Source organism: Pyrgilauda ruficollis, unplaced genomic scaffold (genome assembly GCF_017590135.1).
Source record: "Pyrgilauda ruficollis isolate IOZ18807 unplaced genomic scaffold, ASM1759013v1 scaffold28, whole genome shotgun sequence".
Taxonomy (NCBI): Eukaryota; Metazoa; Chordata; class Aves; order Passeriformes; family Passeridae; genus Pyrgilauda; species Pyrgilauda ruficollis.
Genome location: NW_024524155.1, coordinates 2,182,997 through 2,197,544, shown reverse-complemented (window position 1 = coordinate 2,197,544; position 14,548 = coordinate 2,182,997). Strand labels below are relative to the sequence as shown.

The following is a 14,548-nucleotide window of genomic DNA, read 5'->3' as shown; positions in this document are numbered from 1 at the left end:
TGGCAAGAGCTGGGGCCTCACTCTGTGCTGTGCCCTTCCTCTTGTCAGATGTGGATGAGTGTGAGAACCCTGCTGTCCAGTGCCTGGGGGGAGAGTGCAGAAACACACCGGGCTCCTATGAGTGCCACTGCCAGACTGGCTTTGAGCTCATCAATGGCACCACATGCGAAGGTATGAACCCCATCCATGCAGCCCTCTAGGTCCAGGACATACTGGATCCCCGTTCTTTCTCAGCAGGGAAGATACTGGTGCCAAGGCAAGTGATGCCACCATGCATGGCACATCCATAAGGCTGTAGTCAAACTCAGGCTCACCATGGACAGGGAAGAACCCTGTTTCCATGATGAGAAAACAAAGGGCCAGGAGCCCTTTGAGGGCTGCCTGTAAGAGACTGGGAACAGGGAATCCATGTGGCTTTGGTGAAGGATGTACCCCAGGGCTGGGTGCACAGTCCTAACTCTGCTCCCTCTGCAGATGTGAATGAGTGCCTGAACAGTGAGATCTGTAGTCCCAATGGCGAATGTCTCAACAGTCAAGGATCCTACTTCTGCATTTGTGCTCCTGGCTTCTCAAATGTGGCTGGTGGAGTCAGCTGCCAAGGTGAATTGAAGGGTGGCAGGAACATACCGTAGGTCCTGCCCTCTGCTTCCTGCCCTGCTGTGAGATCCAAGTTGATGTTTTTGTCTTGATTTCACAGATGTGGATGAATGTGCAGACAAGTCCCTGTGCTCACAAGGCCAATGTCTGAACACAGAAGGCTCCTACAGATGTCTGTGTGAAAATGGATTCAAACATTCCCAGGAGACTGATGATTGCGTGGGTGAGAGATCATTGCTGGGGAGATCAGCCTCCCAGAATTTGAGGAGATGAATTAAGCCAGCGCAGGGGGGAGGGCAGTTCTGCTCTCAGCACTCAAAGTTGCTGGTGACTTCTAAGGAGGATTAGCACTGGTTCAAGGCCTCTGGCCAGGTGAAGTGGACCCAGGTGCTGCATTGAACAAACAGGGTCCCCATCTGACCATGCTCATTCCCTTGCTCTCTGCCCTGCAGACGTGGATGAGTGTAAAGAATATGGGGATGCCATCTGTGGCACATGGCGGTGCCAGAACAGCCTGGGCTCCTACCGCTGTATCATGGGCTGCCAGCCTGGCTTCCACTGGACCCCCTTGGGTGACTGCATTGGTGAGTACAGCCCTGGGTCTCCCTGTCCCTCACCCTGGCAGGAATAGGGTGGTTGTGGGACATCTCTGCCAGAGGCGCAGGGGAGAAGGAGGAGGAGGAGGAGGAAATGTGTGGCTGGTGGAGAGGCAGATAATGCTGAGAATTTGTTTTCTTGGCTGCGCTGCCTGCTTGCGTCTAGACTTCTCTCTTCCTGGCATCTGGAACAGACACTGCATTGTGCTGCTTTCCGCTTGGGGAGGGTCCTGGGCAGGTTACAGCCATTCCAGGCTTGGGACTGGACCGCAGTTCCCTGTAAGCTGTGCTTGCTGGGGCCACTGCCAGTCACCTGCCTGGCAGGCCTGGGTGAGTGGAAAGGCTGCTGGTACCAGAGCATGCTAGGCTAGCGAGTCTGGATTTGAAGACCAGGCTCCAGCAAAGAGGAAAGAGCAAAAGGGTTTTTGCAGTTTTTGAGGCTCCCCCCAGCTCAGGGAGAGTTGCAGTAGGGAGAAGCTGCTGCCAGCCACTGGGCTCTGAGCCGAACTAAGACTCAGCCTCAGCACGTGGAGCTGCTCCTGGCCTTGGGAACTGTGGGCTGTGGACACATAGCTGTTCTAATTGCTCCAAGAAAACTTCCATGCAGCAGCTGGAGCTTGTAGGCTCTGTGTCACTTTACACCTCTGAAGGAAACTGCTACCCTGCCACCCCTGCCAGTCACCTCCCATGCTTCCCATCAATTTCCCATTCCTGCCCTGCCCCTATTTCTCTATTCACATGGCTTCTTTGTGGCTCTCAGTGTTGCAAGAAGCTTCTCTTAACATGCACACTCATAGGTAACTGGAGCAGCCAGACCCAGTCCCTCACACTGAGGCAATGCCTGTCCCAGTCCCAGATCTTGGGGTGAGAGCCCAAGGGCCTGAGTAGGATTGTCCATTGAGAGAAGTGGGGACTAGGACAATTCTTGTTTTGGGCTTTGCTGCAGACATTGATGAATGTGCCAACGAGACGCTGTGCGGGAGCCACGGCTTCTGCGAGAACTCGGATGGCTCCTTCCGCTGCCTCTGTGACCGTGGCTATGAGAGCTCACCTTCTGGGCACTACTGCATTGGTGAGTCTGCCAGGATCACTCTGCCAGTCAGTAAAGGAGAGCCACTGGCAGATGCCAGGCTGGCATCCCTGCTGTGTCATGGCTCCCAGACCACAGACAGGGACTGCTCTCACACATTGAGAATCACACACATGGACGGGGCTGCTCATGGAGTCAAAACCCCTTCCCTTATCACAGCAGATCTTTGGGATTGCAAAGGACCAGGCTCTGAAAAAGTGAGTGTTTAACAGTGAACATGGAGCCCTTTTCTGTCCAGGTGGAAAGGAGGTCCTTGGGGATGGAGGCACTGAAGGTGCTAGAAAGGCCTTTGCACTTTAATAAGGTGCCTGTAGAGAACAGGCAGGGTGTATTATAAGGAAGAAAATGTTCATTGTGAAGATAGGCAGGCAGTGGAACAGTTGCCTGTGATGTTTGTTCAGTTGTCATCCTTGGAGATTTTTAAGACCCAACAAGAAAAAGCTCTGAGTAGCCTGGTGGGATCCTGTAACTGAGTAGGGGCTTGGACTGGAGTCCTCCAAACCTAGATGATTCTGTGATCCAGCAACCCGCTGGATTTCAGCAAACTGGATTCAGGCTCTGGATCCACTAAGAGCAGGGCATGAGGCTCCAGACTTGTGTTGAGCCACGGTGTGAACATAGTTCTCAGCTCGTCCCTAGCAGCTTTTGTCTCCCTACTGCAGTGTGGCTTCGTGCTGCAGACCATGCACAGGCTGCCCATGCAGAGGCAGGGCTCCTGCTGCCCACTGCTGCTCTTTGCTTTGCAGATGTGAATGAGTGTGAGCTGATGGTCGCCGTGTGTGGAACTGCACTTTGTGAGAATGTGGAGGGATCCTTCCTGTGCCTCTGCCCCAGTGACCACGAGGAGTACGACACAGAGGCAGGGCAGTGCAAGCCCCGAGCTGCCATGGGTGAGTAGGTAACTGCAATAGAGCATGGGTGGCAGCTGGAGCAGGAGCGTGGTAGCCATGTCTGGGGTGAGATAAAGGTGAGGGGCTGAGAGGGCTGTACAAGCCTCCACAGATAATGGGCAAGTTTTAGTCTGGGAAGAGCTGAGAAGCCTGAAAGTGAGGACCTGGGAAGGCCACACTGCTGGTGAGGGGTGTGCTCTGGGACCTCCTAGGTATGGGCTGCTGTGTTGGGGTGCCAAGGACCCCATCCCGTCCCTGCTCTGCTGTCTTTTAGAGGGGTCCGACACACATGCAGCCCACCTCTCTGACAGCGCAGAGCGCAAGCAGTGTTACTACCACATCAGTGACGTTCGCCTGTGTGACAGCGTCCTGGCCAAGAACATCACCAAGGAGGAGTGCTGCTGTACAGTGGGGGCAGCCTGGGGTGACAACTGTGAGACTTACCCCTGCCCCATTCCAGGCACAGGTAGGACTGTGGCCCCACCACACCAGGCAGGGCCAGTGCTCTGCCTGCCAGCTCCACCTTGATTGCACTAACGAGCTGCTTCTTTTCTTTCTTGGCATCTGTATCTTGGTCAGTGGAGTACCAAGAGATCTGCCCCCTTGGGAAGGGCTATATTCCCCAGGAAGATCTGCTCTCAGGAAAAGTCTCTTTCACAGGTACTAGCGCCATTTTCTTTCATTTCTTCCAGGGGGAAGAGGGAGAGCACTATGTAAAACCCTGCATGAAAATGCATTGACAAAACTATCTCCCCAGGCCTATCGTGGGGGATGCCAACATCCTGCTGCTGTTTTCCCCATTCCAGAGAAATCCCAGACTGCCAGTATTGTTGAGCTGGAAGTGCCCCTGCCTCCAGTCATGCCTCATTGCTGGCAGTGATTCTTTCTTGGTGCAAGTCTCTCATTATGAACCAGGGATGGGGACCATTTAGACACAGCTCTTCAAGTTACTGATCAGATCTCCCAGTGGCCTGCTCGCTTAGTCTTTGGCACTTCACCTCCATGGGGGTTGTGTGCTTAAGAAACATATGAATTTCCTTTTTGTGAGTGTCCTGCTCACACCATCCCTCCTCCTGCTCCACCTGGGGGTGCTTGTCCCTTTGCTTCCAAGCATGGGGCCTGTGGGAGAGGTGGGGGGCTTACTCGGGGACCTGTCAGCGATCCAGACAAGGTGCTGTGACAGCTTTCTGCAGGTATAGCATGCAGCACACCTTTTTTCCTGAGACACTTGCCCTCCCTCCATCCCTCTTTCAGACATGGACGAGTGTGAGACATTTGGCTCTGAGTTCTGCCGCAATGGACAGTGTTTGAACACGGTGCCGGGCTACAAGTGCTTCTGCCGTACAGGATACTTCTATGACTCCAGCAGGCTTGAGTGTGTTGGTAAGATGGCCTCAAAGAGCAGTGGGCACCCCACTGCACACGGGGGGACAGCTGTGCTGCTATACCCAGACTTGCCCCTGCTGGGCCAGGTCTAGGTAACAGGCTTCCTGGGACCCTCCTGGGGAGCAAGAGAGGAGGGCCTGAGGGCCATGAGGTCCCCATTTGGGCAGGGGAAAGGGTCACATTGCTTATGTCTGCCAGCCTGAAACATTGCCCTGTCCTTGTGTGTGGGCAGATCAGGATGAGTGTCAGAACGAAGTGTACTGCATCAATGGCGAGTGTCTGAACACAGAAGGCTCCTACCACTGTTTCTGCAGCCTCCCTCTTGTGCTGGATGCCACTGGCAACCGGTGTGTGAATTTCTCCAGCAGGGCAGGTGAGCCTGATCCCCCACTGCAGCACACCTTTGCCCCACACATCCTGCCCCATGGCTGGGTCCTCCAAGAGGGAGCAACGGGTGGGGACTTGGTGTCTGGCTGAGGTGTGTCAGCACCAGCACAGGCTGCAGCCAGGGCAGGGAGGGGGCAGGAGCTGGGGCACATGGTCATCTCTCTTGGGACAAGATGGACAGTCACTCTTCTGGATGATTTCCTTGGCATCCTTTGCATGTGTCACTGACAGATACCTCAGAGGAGTATGAAATCCACCTGGATGTCTGCTGGCAGACCGTTGCTGACTACATCTGCCAAGACCTGCTGCATGGCCAGCAGACCACGTACACTGAGTGCTGCTGCCGGCTCGGCGAAGCCTGGGGCCAGAACTGTGCACTTTGTCCCCACAGGTCCTCTGGTAAGTTGGGTGGCATGGGCAAGCATCTCCCAGCAGAGGTGGGAATGGGCTGGGCTGCCACTTGTCATGTCATGCAGGTCTGCTGCATAAGATCTCTGCACTGCTGGAGCCAGCCCAAGGAGTGGGTAACTCCACACACACTTCTCCAGGGCTGAGCTGCAGCAGTGGGTAGAATGTACCTGAGATTGGTTTGCAGCAAGTCCAAGGTACTTAAGGGGAGAGTTGCCCTGTGCATCCCACTGCTTCTGCACACATTAGGAGGTAGTGGTAGCTGGGGATGGGAGCACCCTGGGAACTGGGGTTCTTTGCTGCTCAAGAACCTGCTGGCCCCAGACAGGAGCTAGTCTTGACAATCAACAAACTACAGAACTGCAGCTTTGGAGGGCACTGAATGCAGGCTTGGCTCAGCTGACCCAGTGTGGATGCACACCCTCTGGCTATATAGTGGACCCTGAGCCAGGCTGGACTGACCCTTCCTTTTCCTCACCACCTGCAGCTGATTTTGCTTTCCTGTGTAATGGGGCCAGCGAAGACAGTGAGAGAGGGGTTGAGCTCCGAGAAAGACCTAGGTATGAGTACGGACCAGGCTTGGAAGACCCCCACTATGGCCTTCCCAGCCCCTACTACAACTACCTGGAGTCTGAGTACGGAAACCCCGACGCCGGTTTCCCTCGGAGGGAACCCAGCAGTGAGTTTCGTGGCAGCCCTCTCCACCACGGCCCAGCACGGTCTCCACCCCGCTACCTGCCCGGCCAAACTGGTGAGTACTGAAGACACAGAAAAGTGCCTCCCCACCCAGACTGTGTCCATGGGGACTGCCTCGTAGTTCCCACCCTGCCCGGGCTGCTCCAGGCTTGGAGTGAGCTCTGTTCCTGGCTGTTCTGAGTCAGTCCGGAGTCAGTCCTGGTCAGTCACTGTCTTGCTGCATGCCCGATATTCCCTTTGTGGCTGGGCTGAGGCTCACCCTGCTCTGACCCCACCTTGCCGCCCTCCAGGTCTCTACGAGGGCTTCGAGGGGCTGCAGGCGGAGGAGTGCGGGATCCTCAACGGCTGCGAGAACGGGCGCTGCGTGCGCGTCCCGGAGGGATACACCTGCGACTGCTTCGACGGCTTCCAGCTGGACATGGCCCGCATGGCCTGCGTGGGTGAGTGAGGCCCCGCGTCCCCTGGCCGCGGCTGCTCCCTGCCGGTGCCAGCCGGGACGGCAGCAGGAGCACTCCCGCTCTTCCCATTCCTTCCCGCTCTTCCCATTCCTTCCCTTCCACGAGGGCTGGGAGGGCCCTCGTGGAAGTTCCGCCGGCCACTTTCTGCTGGCAGCTAGGTAAGAGCAGCTCGGGGCATCACCGAGAGCAGCTGATGTCTCCTGTCTTCTCATACTATTCTTGTACATCACAAGACATTGTTACTGTGATTAATGCCCTCTACATTTTCCACTGCCCTGGTGAAATTCCTCACTTTCCACCCTGCCCTATGAGACATGGTTTCTAAATCTTCTCTCTGCATTTCTTCTAAATCCCTATGCCATGTCTCCATCCTTTTCACATTATCTGTCTCCAAGCCAGCTCAGACCTCAGGCACTCATCAGAGCACATGAAGACACTCTCTTTTTCCTTAGGCATGGCACTTACTCCAACTCAGGGCATCCTTAGTGTACAAAACAATGGTGCAGCTTCTTCATGGTCTATACCATGGTATTTTGCACAGCTGCAAAAATGACAGCCTGTGATGTTACTCCCTCTTCTGCATTTGTACATTGTTTTCCTTTCATTGGGCGTAATGCTTTGCATTTGCCTTAAGTGAATTTTGTCTGGTTGAATTTGGACTGCTACTATATCAGAGTAAGTCTGAACCCTGCCAAGTGCTTGCAGTCTGGTGTCACACACATATATTTATAAGCATGGGGATTCTTCCTCTGTCTACCTTAATGACAACATTTGCATGGAGTAGGGGTAAGGACAGACTACTGCAGCCTGTGTTTTAAAGGTTTTTTGTTGTAACAGCCAGGTATTGCTAATTGTCTTTGGAGTGCAGCTGTGTGGTCCATTGTGCAATTGCCACAGTTTAATCTAGAGGGTATTTTCTCAATCTGTTTGAGTGTGTCATGTGCGAGTGTGTCGAAATCCTCACCATGGCCAAGGAACATCATATCCACCACTTCTCCCTTATCTGACAGGCCAGTTATCAGGTCAGGGAAGAGAACCAGATTGGCTTAACGTAATCAGGCCTTAACTGATCTGCACCAGCTATTTAATGATCCTGTTATTCTTTAGAGGGTTATGACCTAATCACTCACAAACTTGAACTGCTTAGGGGTAAGCAGACTGTAATTCTGGATTTTCTCTTCTCTGTTTTTGAAGATGGTTATGAGATTTATCCTTTGTTCCTTTTCTTTATGCTCCCATCTCAGAAAGAACTGTCAGCTTTTCAGGGACTGCAGGCAGCATTAAGCACATGAATTTGCATTGTAGCAAACCTTTATGGATGTAACTGCTTTATATCTGATTGTTGAACCTCTCCATCACAGTGTGACCTCTCCCTGCCTGTGCTCCTGCACCCTTGTTTAAACACTTCAAACATGGTCTGTGCCCTGTCTGATCAGCACGAGTGTTTTTATGATGGCTGGAACAAAACCCATGTTAGCTGCTCCAGCCAGCTGGACTGGCTTTTGTTTTCTCTGTTGATAAGAAATAGACTGACATTCCCCATTGTTTCCTACTAACATATTTATGGAGCCTTTGCTTGTTGCTTTTTCTATCCTGAACTAACTATCCCTCATTTCACACTGGAGCCTGTTTTTTTCCTTTCAGTTCTCCTGCTTGGTTCTTAGTCATCACCATGTTTTTACCTTGCTGACTTCAGGCCTTTAGAATATTCCTGCAGCTTCTGCAGCACTTCCCCTCTCACTTCCCTATGGCAACAGGTGGGCTGTGTGTCCCCACCCCTGCCCAAGCGGGCAAACTCCAGGACTTGGTGCAGACTGCTAGCAACACTATGCTGTTGCTTCTGGCTTTTCGGTCTCTCTGGGCTAAAGTGTCCTTGTTTCATTTCTCCTCTTGATTTGGTGGCCAGACCAGCCTGTCTGCTCTTTCAGCTTTTCTTTTCCCTTGCTTCTGAGGCTGCAAAGCACATCTCCCTCCCTTGATGTGCCTGACTTCTCCTTGGGCTTCTCAGCAAGCCATCCTGTTCATGGCAATGTCTGATCCTGAGGTTTAGTGTGAGTCCACACTGTCAGTTCAACAATTGGTTTGGCTGTGTGTGAAGACTACCTTGTTCCTCAAGCTCTCTCTTCTCATGTTTCCCCTCCATCTTCCTCCTGTGACTGCTGTGCTTTCTCTTACCTCCCTTAAATTTTTGCTTGCAGCATCCCTCCCTGAGGTTGCACTACTCTTTCTTTGTCAGATGGCCCCCTCCACCTGTGCTAGAGATAATCCAAGGTCCCTGGGGTGGCAGAGCACTTTGGTCCTCCCAGGGTCCATTGGGTGGCTAGCTGAACCCATCAGCTGCTCCCCACTCCCTGCTGATCAGTGGGGGTTGAGTCTGGAGTTTGTGATGAGAGGGGTTGGGCCTGCCTTGGTAGGTGAGGATTTGGGCTCTGTTTGCAGCTGTGGGTGCAAACAACGGTTCTGGGGTTGTACATGGGTGTTCTGTCCTGCTCATGGCCCCACCACAAGTTGGTGTATCTCAGGCATGTACTTTGGGGTAAGTACATGTAGCAGAGCAGACCTGTCACAGTAGGGCAGCTGCTGTAGGGCTCACATGCACACTCCAGCCTGACAAACTGGCCAACTGAGCCCTTTGGCACAGTTTGCAGGTTAATAAAATAAGCTGTTGTTTGTGCAGCACGAAGTCCCTCTGTATTTTGGTCCTGGAGATGATAACCGGCCTCTCAGGGCCACCATCATTTGCCTGGTTGACCTTGCTGGATCAGAAAAGGGCATTTTCCAAGGCTAGAAGTGGCCTTTTCCCCAGATCTTAGTCTGTTATAACTTGTTAGCCAAAAGCTGCTAACCAGGGGTGTCACCAACTGCAGAGCTTGGAGGGGCTCTTGTCTGGTATACATGGGGCAGGGGTCAGTACTGTGCTGAAGGACACTGGGGATAACACCCTCGGATACTACAGATGCTCTGCAGATATCTGAGGGCATGGGAGGCTGGTGGGGTCACTGTGGACATCCTGAAGGTACTGACTGGGAGACAGGGCAGGCAGAACCTGTGTGGGAGTGCCAGGGGCGATGGCAGGGGCACAAGGAGATGGCTGTGGGTGTGGGCTGGGACTACTCACTGGGCCACCAGCTCAGCCCAATCGTTCTCCTTGCAGATATCAACGAATGTGAGGAAGTGGGCAACCCTGAGCCCCTGTGCCGAGGTGGCACCTGCGAGAACACAGAGGGCTCCTACCGCTGCCAGTGCTTGCCAGGCTACGTGGCCCTGGCCCGGTCACACCACTGCATGCCCCAGACAGCCCAGAACCCAGCAGCTGCGTAGCCCTAGGAGAGCAGGGGTGAGGGTGCTCCCCTGCGCATGGCTCTGGGACCTGGGAGCACAGAGAAAGGCCTCCCATGGCTGTGGGTGCTTCGAGGCTCTTTGTTCCTTTGCCTTCGAAGTGCACAGCTTCCCCACCACCTCTCTCTATAGGTCAGGGCTGAGCTCCCAGCCTCTGCCCCCCTCCTGGCCCTGCCAGCCCCTGCTCTTCCTGCAGCAGAGCCCACTCCAGCCCTCAGCACCTGTCACATTGCCCTGTGTCTTGGAGGCTCACAGGACACCTTCCCTTGCCACACAGCCCCTGCCTGTCCCCCTCACCCTGCCAAGAAAGGGGGTTCATCTCCCTGCCACTGCTGCACTGACCTAGTGACAAGCCTTACCCACACTGCGGGTGCTGGCCCCACTCCTTGTGAAGCATCCAGCCCCCAGGCTGGAGCTTAAGATGGGAGTTCCACCCCAGCTTTCTAGAACTGCTGCCTAACCTTGGGGCATGGGAAAGAGGCCTGGAAGCCTCAGGGCCAGCGCTCCCTGTGGCCTTTAGCCCTGTATTTTGTTCCCCATGCTGGCTGGGCAGGGGGAGGGGGAGCAGGTCCAGCTTCCTTTCTGTAAAGTTGTTGGTGGTTATTTTTTTTAACTGAGTCTGCTGGAAACTTCTCTCATGTTGTTAAATAAAACATTTATTTTGGGCCCCTGTGGCTCAAGACACTGGGGCTTGTCAGAACTGTGCCTGTCTTGCCTCTGCCAAGGGCAGAGCCATCCCACTTGTAAGCCAATTCTTAGCCCTCTCAGCTGGCACAGGCCTCCTCCTGCTCCCAAACCAGAATAGAGAGCTTTGCCAGGCCAAATCCCCAGCCCAGCACCAGTGGCAGGAGCCAACTCCAGTCCCTGCAGACAGCACAGAAGTTGTAGCTGTTCACACTCTGTCTTGTTCTCACACAAGGGGGCTGCAGTTCCCACGTGAGAAAGTACAGGTTATTGCAGTTGGTAAGGGCTCTATGGCAGCCCTGGGAGCTGTTTTTCCAGCCCCAGAGCCCTCAGTATGAAGACCTTTACCTATGCTGCAGCAAGCAAGGCTATGTTCTATGCCACCACCTCTTCAGGGAGTCTTTGCACAATTACAAGCCTGCATAGGATTAGCAAGGCAGGAGCACAGCCAGACGTTGCCAGCTGGATACCAGCAGATGTTTGGCTGCTTCCAAGTCACCCACACTTAGGCCAGCATACCACCTCTATTCACGCCTTCAGCTAAGAAGTAAGACCAGCCACTCTGGGTGCCTAGGCGACTTTGCTTTTCCTCCTGATCCTCTTCACTCACAGAATACAACGCAAACAGATTTTGTCTAGCCTTTATTAAAAGGAAAGTTATAAAAAGAGATTCAGGAGCTCACAGCAGCTCCAAGTTAGTAGTAGTGCAAACCATTGGTTAGAGAAAGAATCATCCCTGCAGAGACATTGAACACCATTTGGCTTTGCATCCACAAAAAGGAAGTTTTCCCAGCTGGAGTCCTGCTGGTTTGAGCAGAAGCCCAGGACATAGCAGGCTGTCACCTCAGGGAAAGACAGACTCCTCTCCTTCCCTCTGCTTCAGCTGCATGGAGAGCAAATGCAGGTCCCAGGAGCATCCCAATCACAACAGAGCAGGAGAAACACGGGAGGGTGGATGCAGCTGGCATTCTAAAAGAGGCACTGAAGGGTTATCAGGTAGCAGCTCAGACAACAGCCAGGTTCATCACTGAGAAATTCTTTTGTGAGGACAGACAGCTCCATGTCTAACAGATGAAGTGCCTCCACAGAGCAGCTGGAGGATGATGCTCAGTCACTCCTGCAGTAGACACTGCTGCCCTTTGGGCTGCTAGGAGAGCACTCCAGGGGTGTCACCTAAACACAGTAAGAGCACTGCCAGGGGCTGTTCTTGCAAGGAACACAGTGCTGGCTGCTCAGAGGCTGCAGAGCTCTGAAGGAAGCAGTAAGAAATATTTATTATATAAAAGAATTTGGCCTGTGTTGTTTCTAGTTTTTCCCTCCCCAAGCCCTACTAATGCCAGAGCTCCTCAGCTGGTAATCTGCACTGGTATCTTCCAGCAGAACAACATCTGGTCCTGGTCGTCTACCAGCTCCCACTTCACAATCAGTTTAATCTGAAAGAGAGAGAAGTAGAGGGAAATAAGAACAATCAGGAAATCTTAAGGCAAGAGCATGAGGAGAAAAGTTATCACTTGTGTGGAACAAGGAGGTCCTGGGAGCTCTGCACAAAGAGGACAGAGCTGGGGCCTTGCCCTTGTGTGCAGTAGGTGGGCCACGCTCATGCACTGCTTCCTGGAGCACATCTGTGGGTGGAGAGCGCCCAGCTACGTGACACAGGAGACCTCCACACACTGCACTTGCATTCCCACTCCCTGTGAAAGCAGAGTGGAAACACCCTGCAGCATCCCTAGCTGAACTGCACTCCAGAGTCAAGCACACCCAGTATGGGAGCATTCAGCTGCATGCAGCAGGCTCTGGTGGGAAGCACAGCACAGGAAGACACTGGAGCAGCTGAAGCTGCTTCTCAGCAGTTGGAGCTGGGCTGCTTCCTTTGCCTGGGCCTGTCCCAAAGTGGGAACTTGAAACTAGAGTCATATAGCAAAAAGAGCACAGACTGTCTAAGGAGCCTACTCTGTCTCACCAGAACAGAAGAAGGCATCTTCCCTTAAAGGCAGGTGGCAAGACTACTCCAGTATAGGCAGTAGCTGAGAAGCTGACCAGCTGCCTGCATACTTACACTGGGGTACTCGCTCTTCACAGGCAGTTTATTCAGGTAGCTGTAGGAATGGCCCTTCTGAATGGGGCACTGGATCCCGGACTTGCATCCATCAGGCTCAGGAATAGGGAAGGGTATGTCCACGTGCAGCATCTCCCCATACACCCTTGCTTTACTGCCCTGGCTCTCGATCTCTGCAAAACACGGAGAACACACGTATACCACACGTGCCCTTCACATACCCCAGAGGCTGCAAGAACACAACTAAGGGACACTCTTCCTCCCTCCCAGATCCTTCTCCAGCCGCGCTTCTCCTCTCCCAGGAGCGGGACACAGAGGGGACCACCTGCCCCTGCCCACTCCCGCTGGGGATGTGCTCCTTACTGCTGGCGAAGGTGACGTTGATGCTGTAGGATGTCCCCTTGTGGAGCAGGCAGGGCTGAGTGGGGCAGGGGCTCACGTTCACCTCCTGGATGCTGCCGTCTATGGAACCTGCAAGGAAGAGTCGGGATTACCGGGCCGTCTCCGCCGGCTGCTCTCCTCCCGCTGCCCCGCGGCCGAGAGCCGGAGCCACTCACCGCAGTCAACGAAGCGGAGGGGCTCGGCCAGGGCGGTGGCGGCGGCGCCCAGCGCCAGGAGCAGGGCGAGCGGGGACGGCACCATGGCGGCGGCGAGAGCGGCGGGAGCGGCAGAGGGCACGGCGGCGGCGGCGGCTCCGCGGTGTCACATGAGCGCGGCGGCCCCGCCCGCCGGTCCGCTGGGGCGGGCCCCGCCCGCGGGGCCGGGCCGGAGCCGGGAGTGGCCCGGGGCAGGGACAGCCCGCCCCTGTGGCCGAGGACAAGGCTGCTCGGCGGTGGGAGAGGCGTCGTGACAGGGGAGGACAGGACAGCCCGGGGGTGGTGATGGTGTGCTGGAACTACAACCCTTGGACAAACACACTGACGCCGTCTCCAAAAGCGCTGCCACTGGACATCCCCACTCCCGGGCTGTCCCGGGACAGTCAGTGTCAAAGGCAGCAGCCGGAGGACAGGCTCAGACACAGGCAGTGCCGTGGACCGGGAAGCTCTTTTGCTGCCCCTACTGAAAGGGGATAAAACATAACGCCCACGAAGCTGCTGTAGTAGACTCGTCCGTGCCTTGTTCGTACATATCCCATGCCTCCTGTTCTGCATGTTGAAAGCTGTTTGCGTAACATGAGTGCCAAGAGTTACATCTGCCGTGTACCTGGCGTGTCTGCCACCTTTCACAGAGCACACACACGTCAGTTCTGTTTCTCAGACTCATGAATTGCTAGAGACTCCCTGCTTTGTGCTGTGGATGCCAAGGCAAACCAGATGACACTTCAGAAATCGTTTGACCCAGGCTGAAGTTTACAACTTTTCACCAATTTCATACGGTAGCAAATTTTAGCCTTTCTGGGGTCATGTTAGAACACAGCAGAGAGGCACGTGAGTGCTGATTTGGTAGGAACGTGGCAGAGCTGACACAGCGTCCCCGCTTCAGACCTCTGTCCAGTGAGGTGTCTGCCTGCTCGGCTGCAGCTCGCACACAAGTGACTCAGAGGTGCACCCCACGCTTTGCTCACACCCTCTGCAAAGGGTGTCACATCAGAAAGGAGTGGGGGCTTTTTAATGTTGTTTTTGTTTTTTGGAAGTTTTTTTTGGTTGTTTTTTTTTTTTTTTGGTTTTTTTTTTTTTTTTAGATTTCAAATAAGCATTCAGTTTCCAGACACATGCATAGCAGGATACTTACCAAAGCCCTTTTAAAACAACAACGACAACAAAACACCCCAAAAAGAAACAAACAAACAAAAAACCCTACACCATCCTCAAAAAACCCCTGGTGAGGCTAAGCCATGTATTTAACACTACCTAGCACACTTTATAACTGACCCAGATAAAGGCTTTTCCTTGCACATGGAAAGCATGCCCTTCAAAAGGCTTCCCTTATCTCCATCCCTCAAGTCTTACAGAAGATAAACA

General features: G+C 53.9%; 2 protein-coding genes across 7 annotated transcripts in view; one reads left to right on the top strand and one right to left on the bottom strand.

The window, feature by feature from the left end:
• Window positions 1-10,534, top strand: part of LTBP2 (latent transforming growth factor beta binding protein 2) — a 71,458-nt gene extending 60,924 nt beyond the window's left edge. For 4 of the 6 annotated variants that reach the window (XM_041471939.1, XM_041471937.1, XM_041471935.1 and 1 more), the window contains 14 exons: window positions 49-171; window positions 475-600; window positions 698-820; window positions 1,050-1,181; window positions 2,140-2,265; window positions 3,030-3,173; window positions 3,448-3,639; window positions 3,753-3,833; window positions 4,428-4,556; window positions 4,792-4,932; window positions 5,178-5,345; window positions 5,842-6,105; window positions 6,341-6,490; window positions 9,663-10,534. In XM_041471939.1, coding sequence (XP_041327873.1) covers window positions 49-171; window positions 475-600; window positions 698-820; window positions 1,050-1,181; window positions 2,140-2,265; window positions 3,030-3,173; window positions 3,448-3,639; window positions 3,753-3,833; window positions 4,428-4,556; window positions 4,792-4,932; window positions 5,178-5,345; window positions 5,842-6,105; window positions 6,341-6,490; window positions 9,663-9,829 — 2,066 coding nt within the window. In that variant the 3' untranslated portion in view covers window positions 9,830-10,534. The remainder of the gene's footprint in view (window positions 1-48; window positions 172-474; window positions 601-697; window positions 821-1,049; window positions 1,182-2,139; window positions 2,266-3,029; window positions 3,174-3,447; window positions 3,640-3,752; window positions 3,834-4,427; window positions 4,557-4,791; window positions 4,933-5,177; window positions 5,346-5,841; window positions 6,106-6,340; window positions 6,491-9,662) is intronic. The other 2 variants (XM_041471936.1, XM_041471938.1) reach the window with 2 other exon arrangements.
• A 622-nt stretch (window positions 10,535-11,156) lies between these two features.
• On the bottom strand, window positions 11,157-13,298 carry NPC2 (NPC intracellular cholesterol transporter 2). Its single transcript, XM_041471940.1, has 4 exons — window positions 13,145-13,298; window positions 12,951-13,058; window positions 12,588-12,760; window positions 11,157-11,964 (listed from the first exon to the last, which is right to left on the bottom strand). Exons 1-4 carry the CDS (start codon window positions 13,227-13,229, stop codon window positions 11,878-11,880), a joined length of 453 nt encoding a protein of 150 aa, XP_041327874.1. The 5' UTR covers window positions 13,230-13,298; the 3' UTR covers window positions 11,157-11,877.
• Between the last annotated feature and the right edge of the window lie 1,250 nt (window positions 13,299-14,548).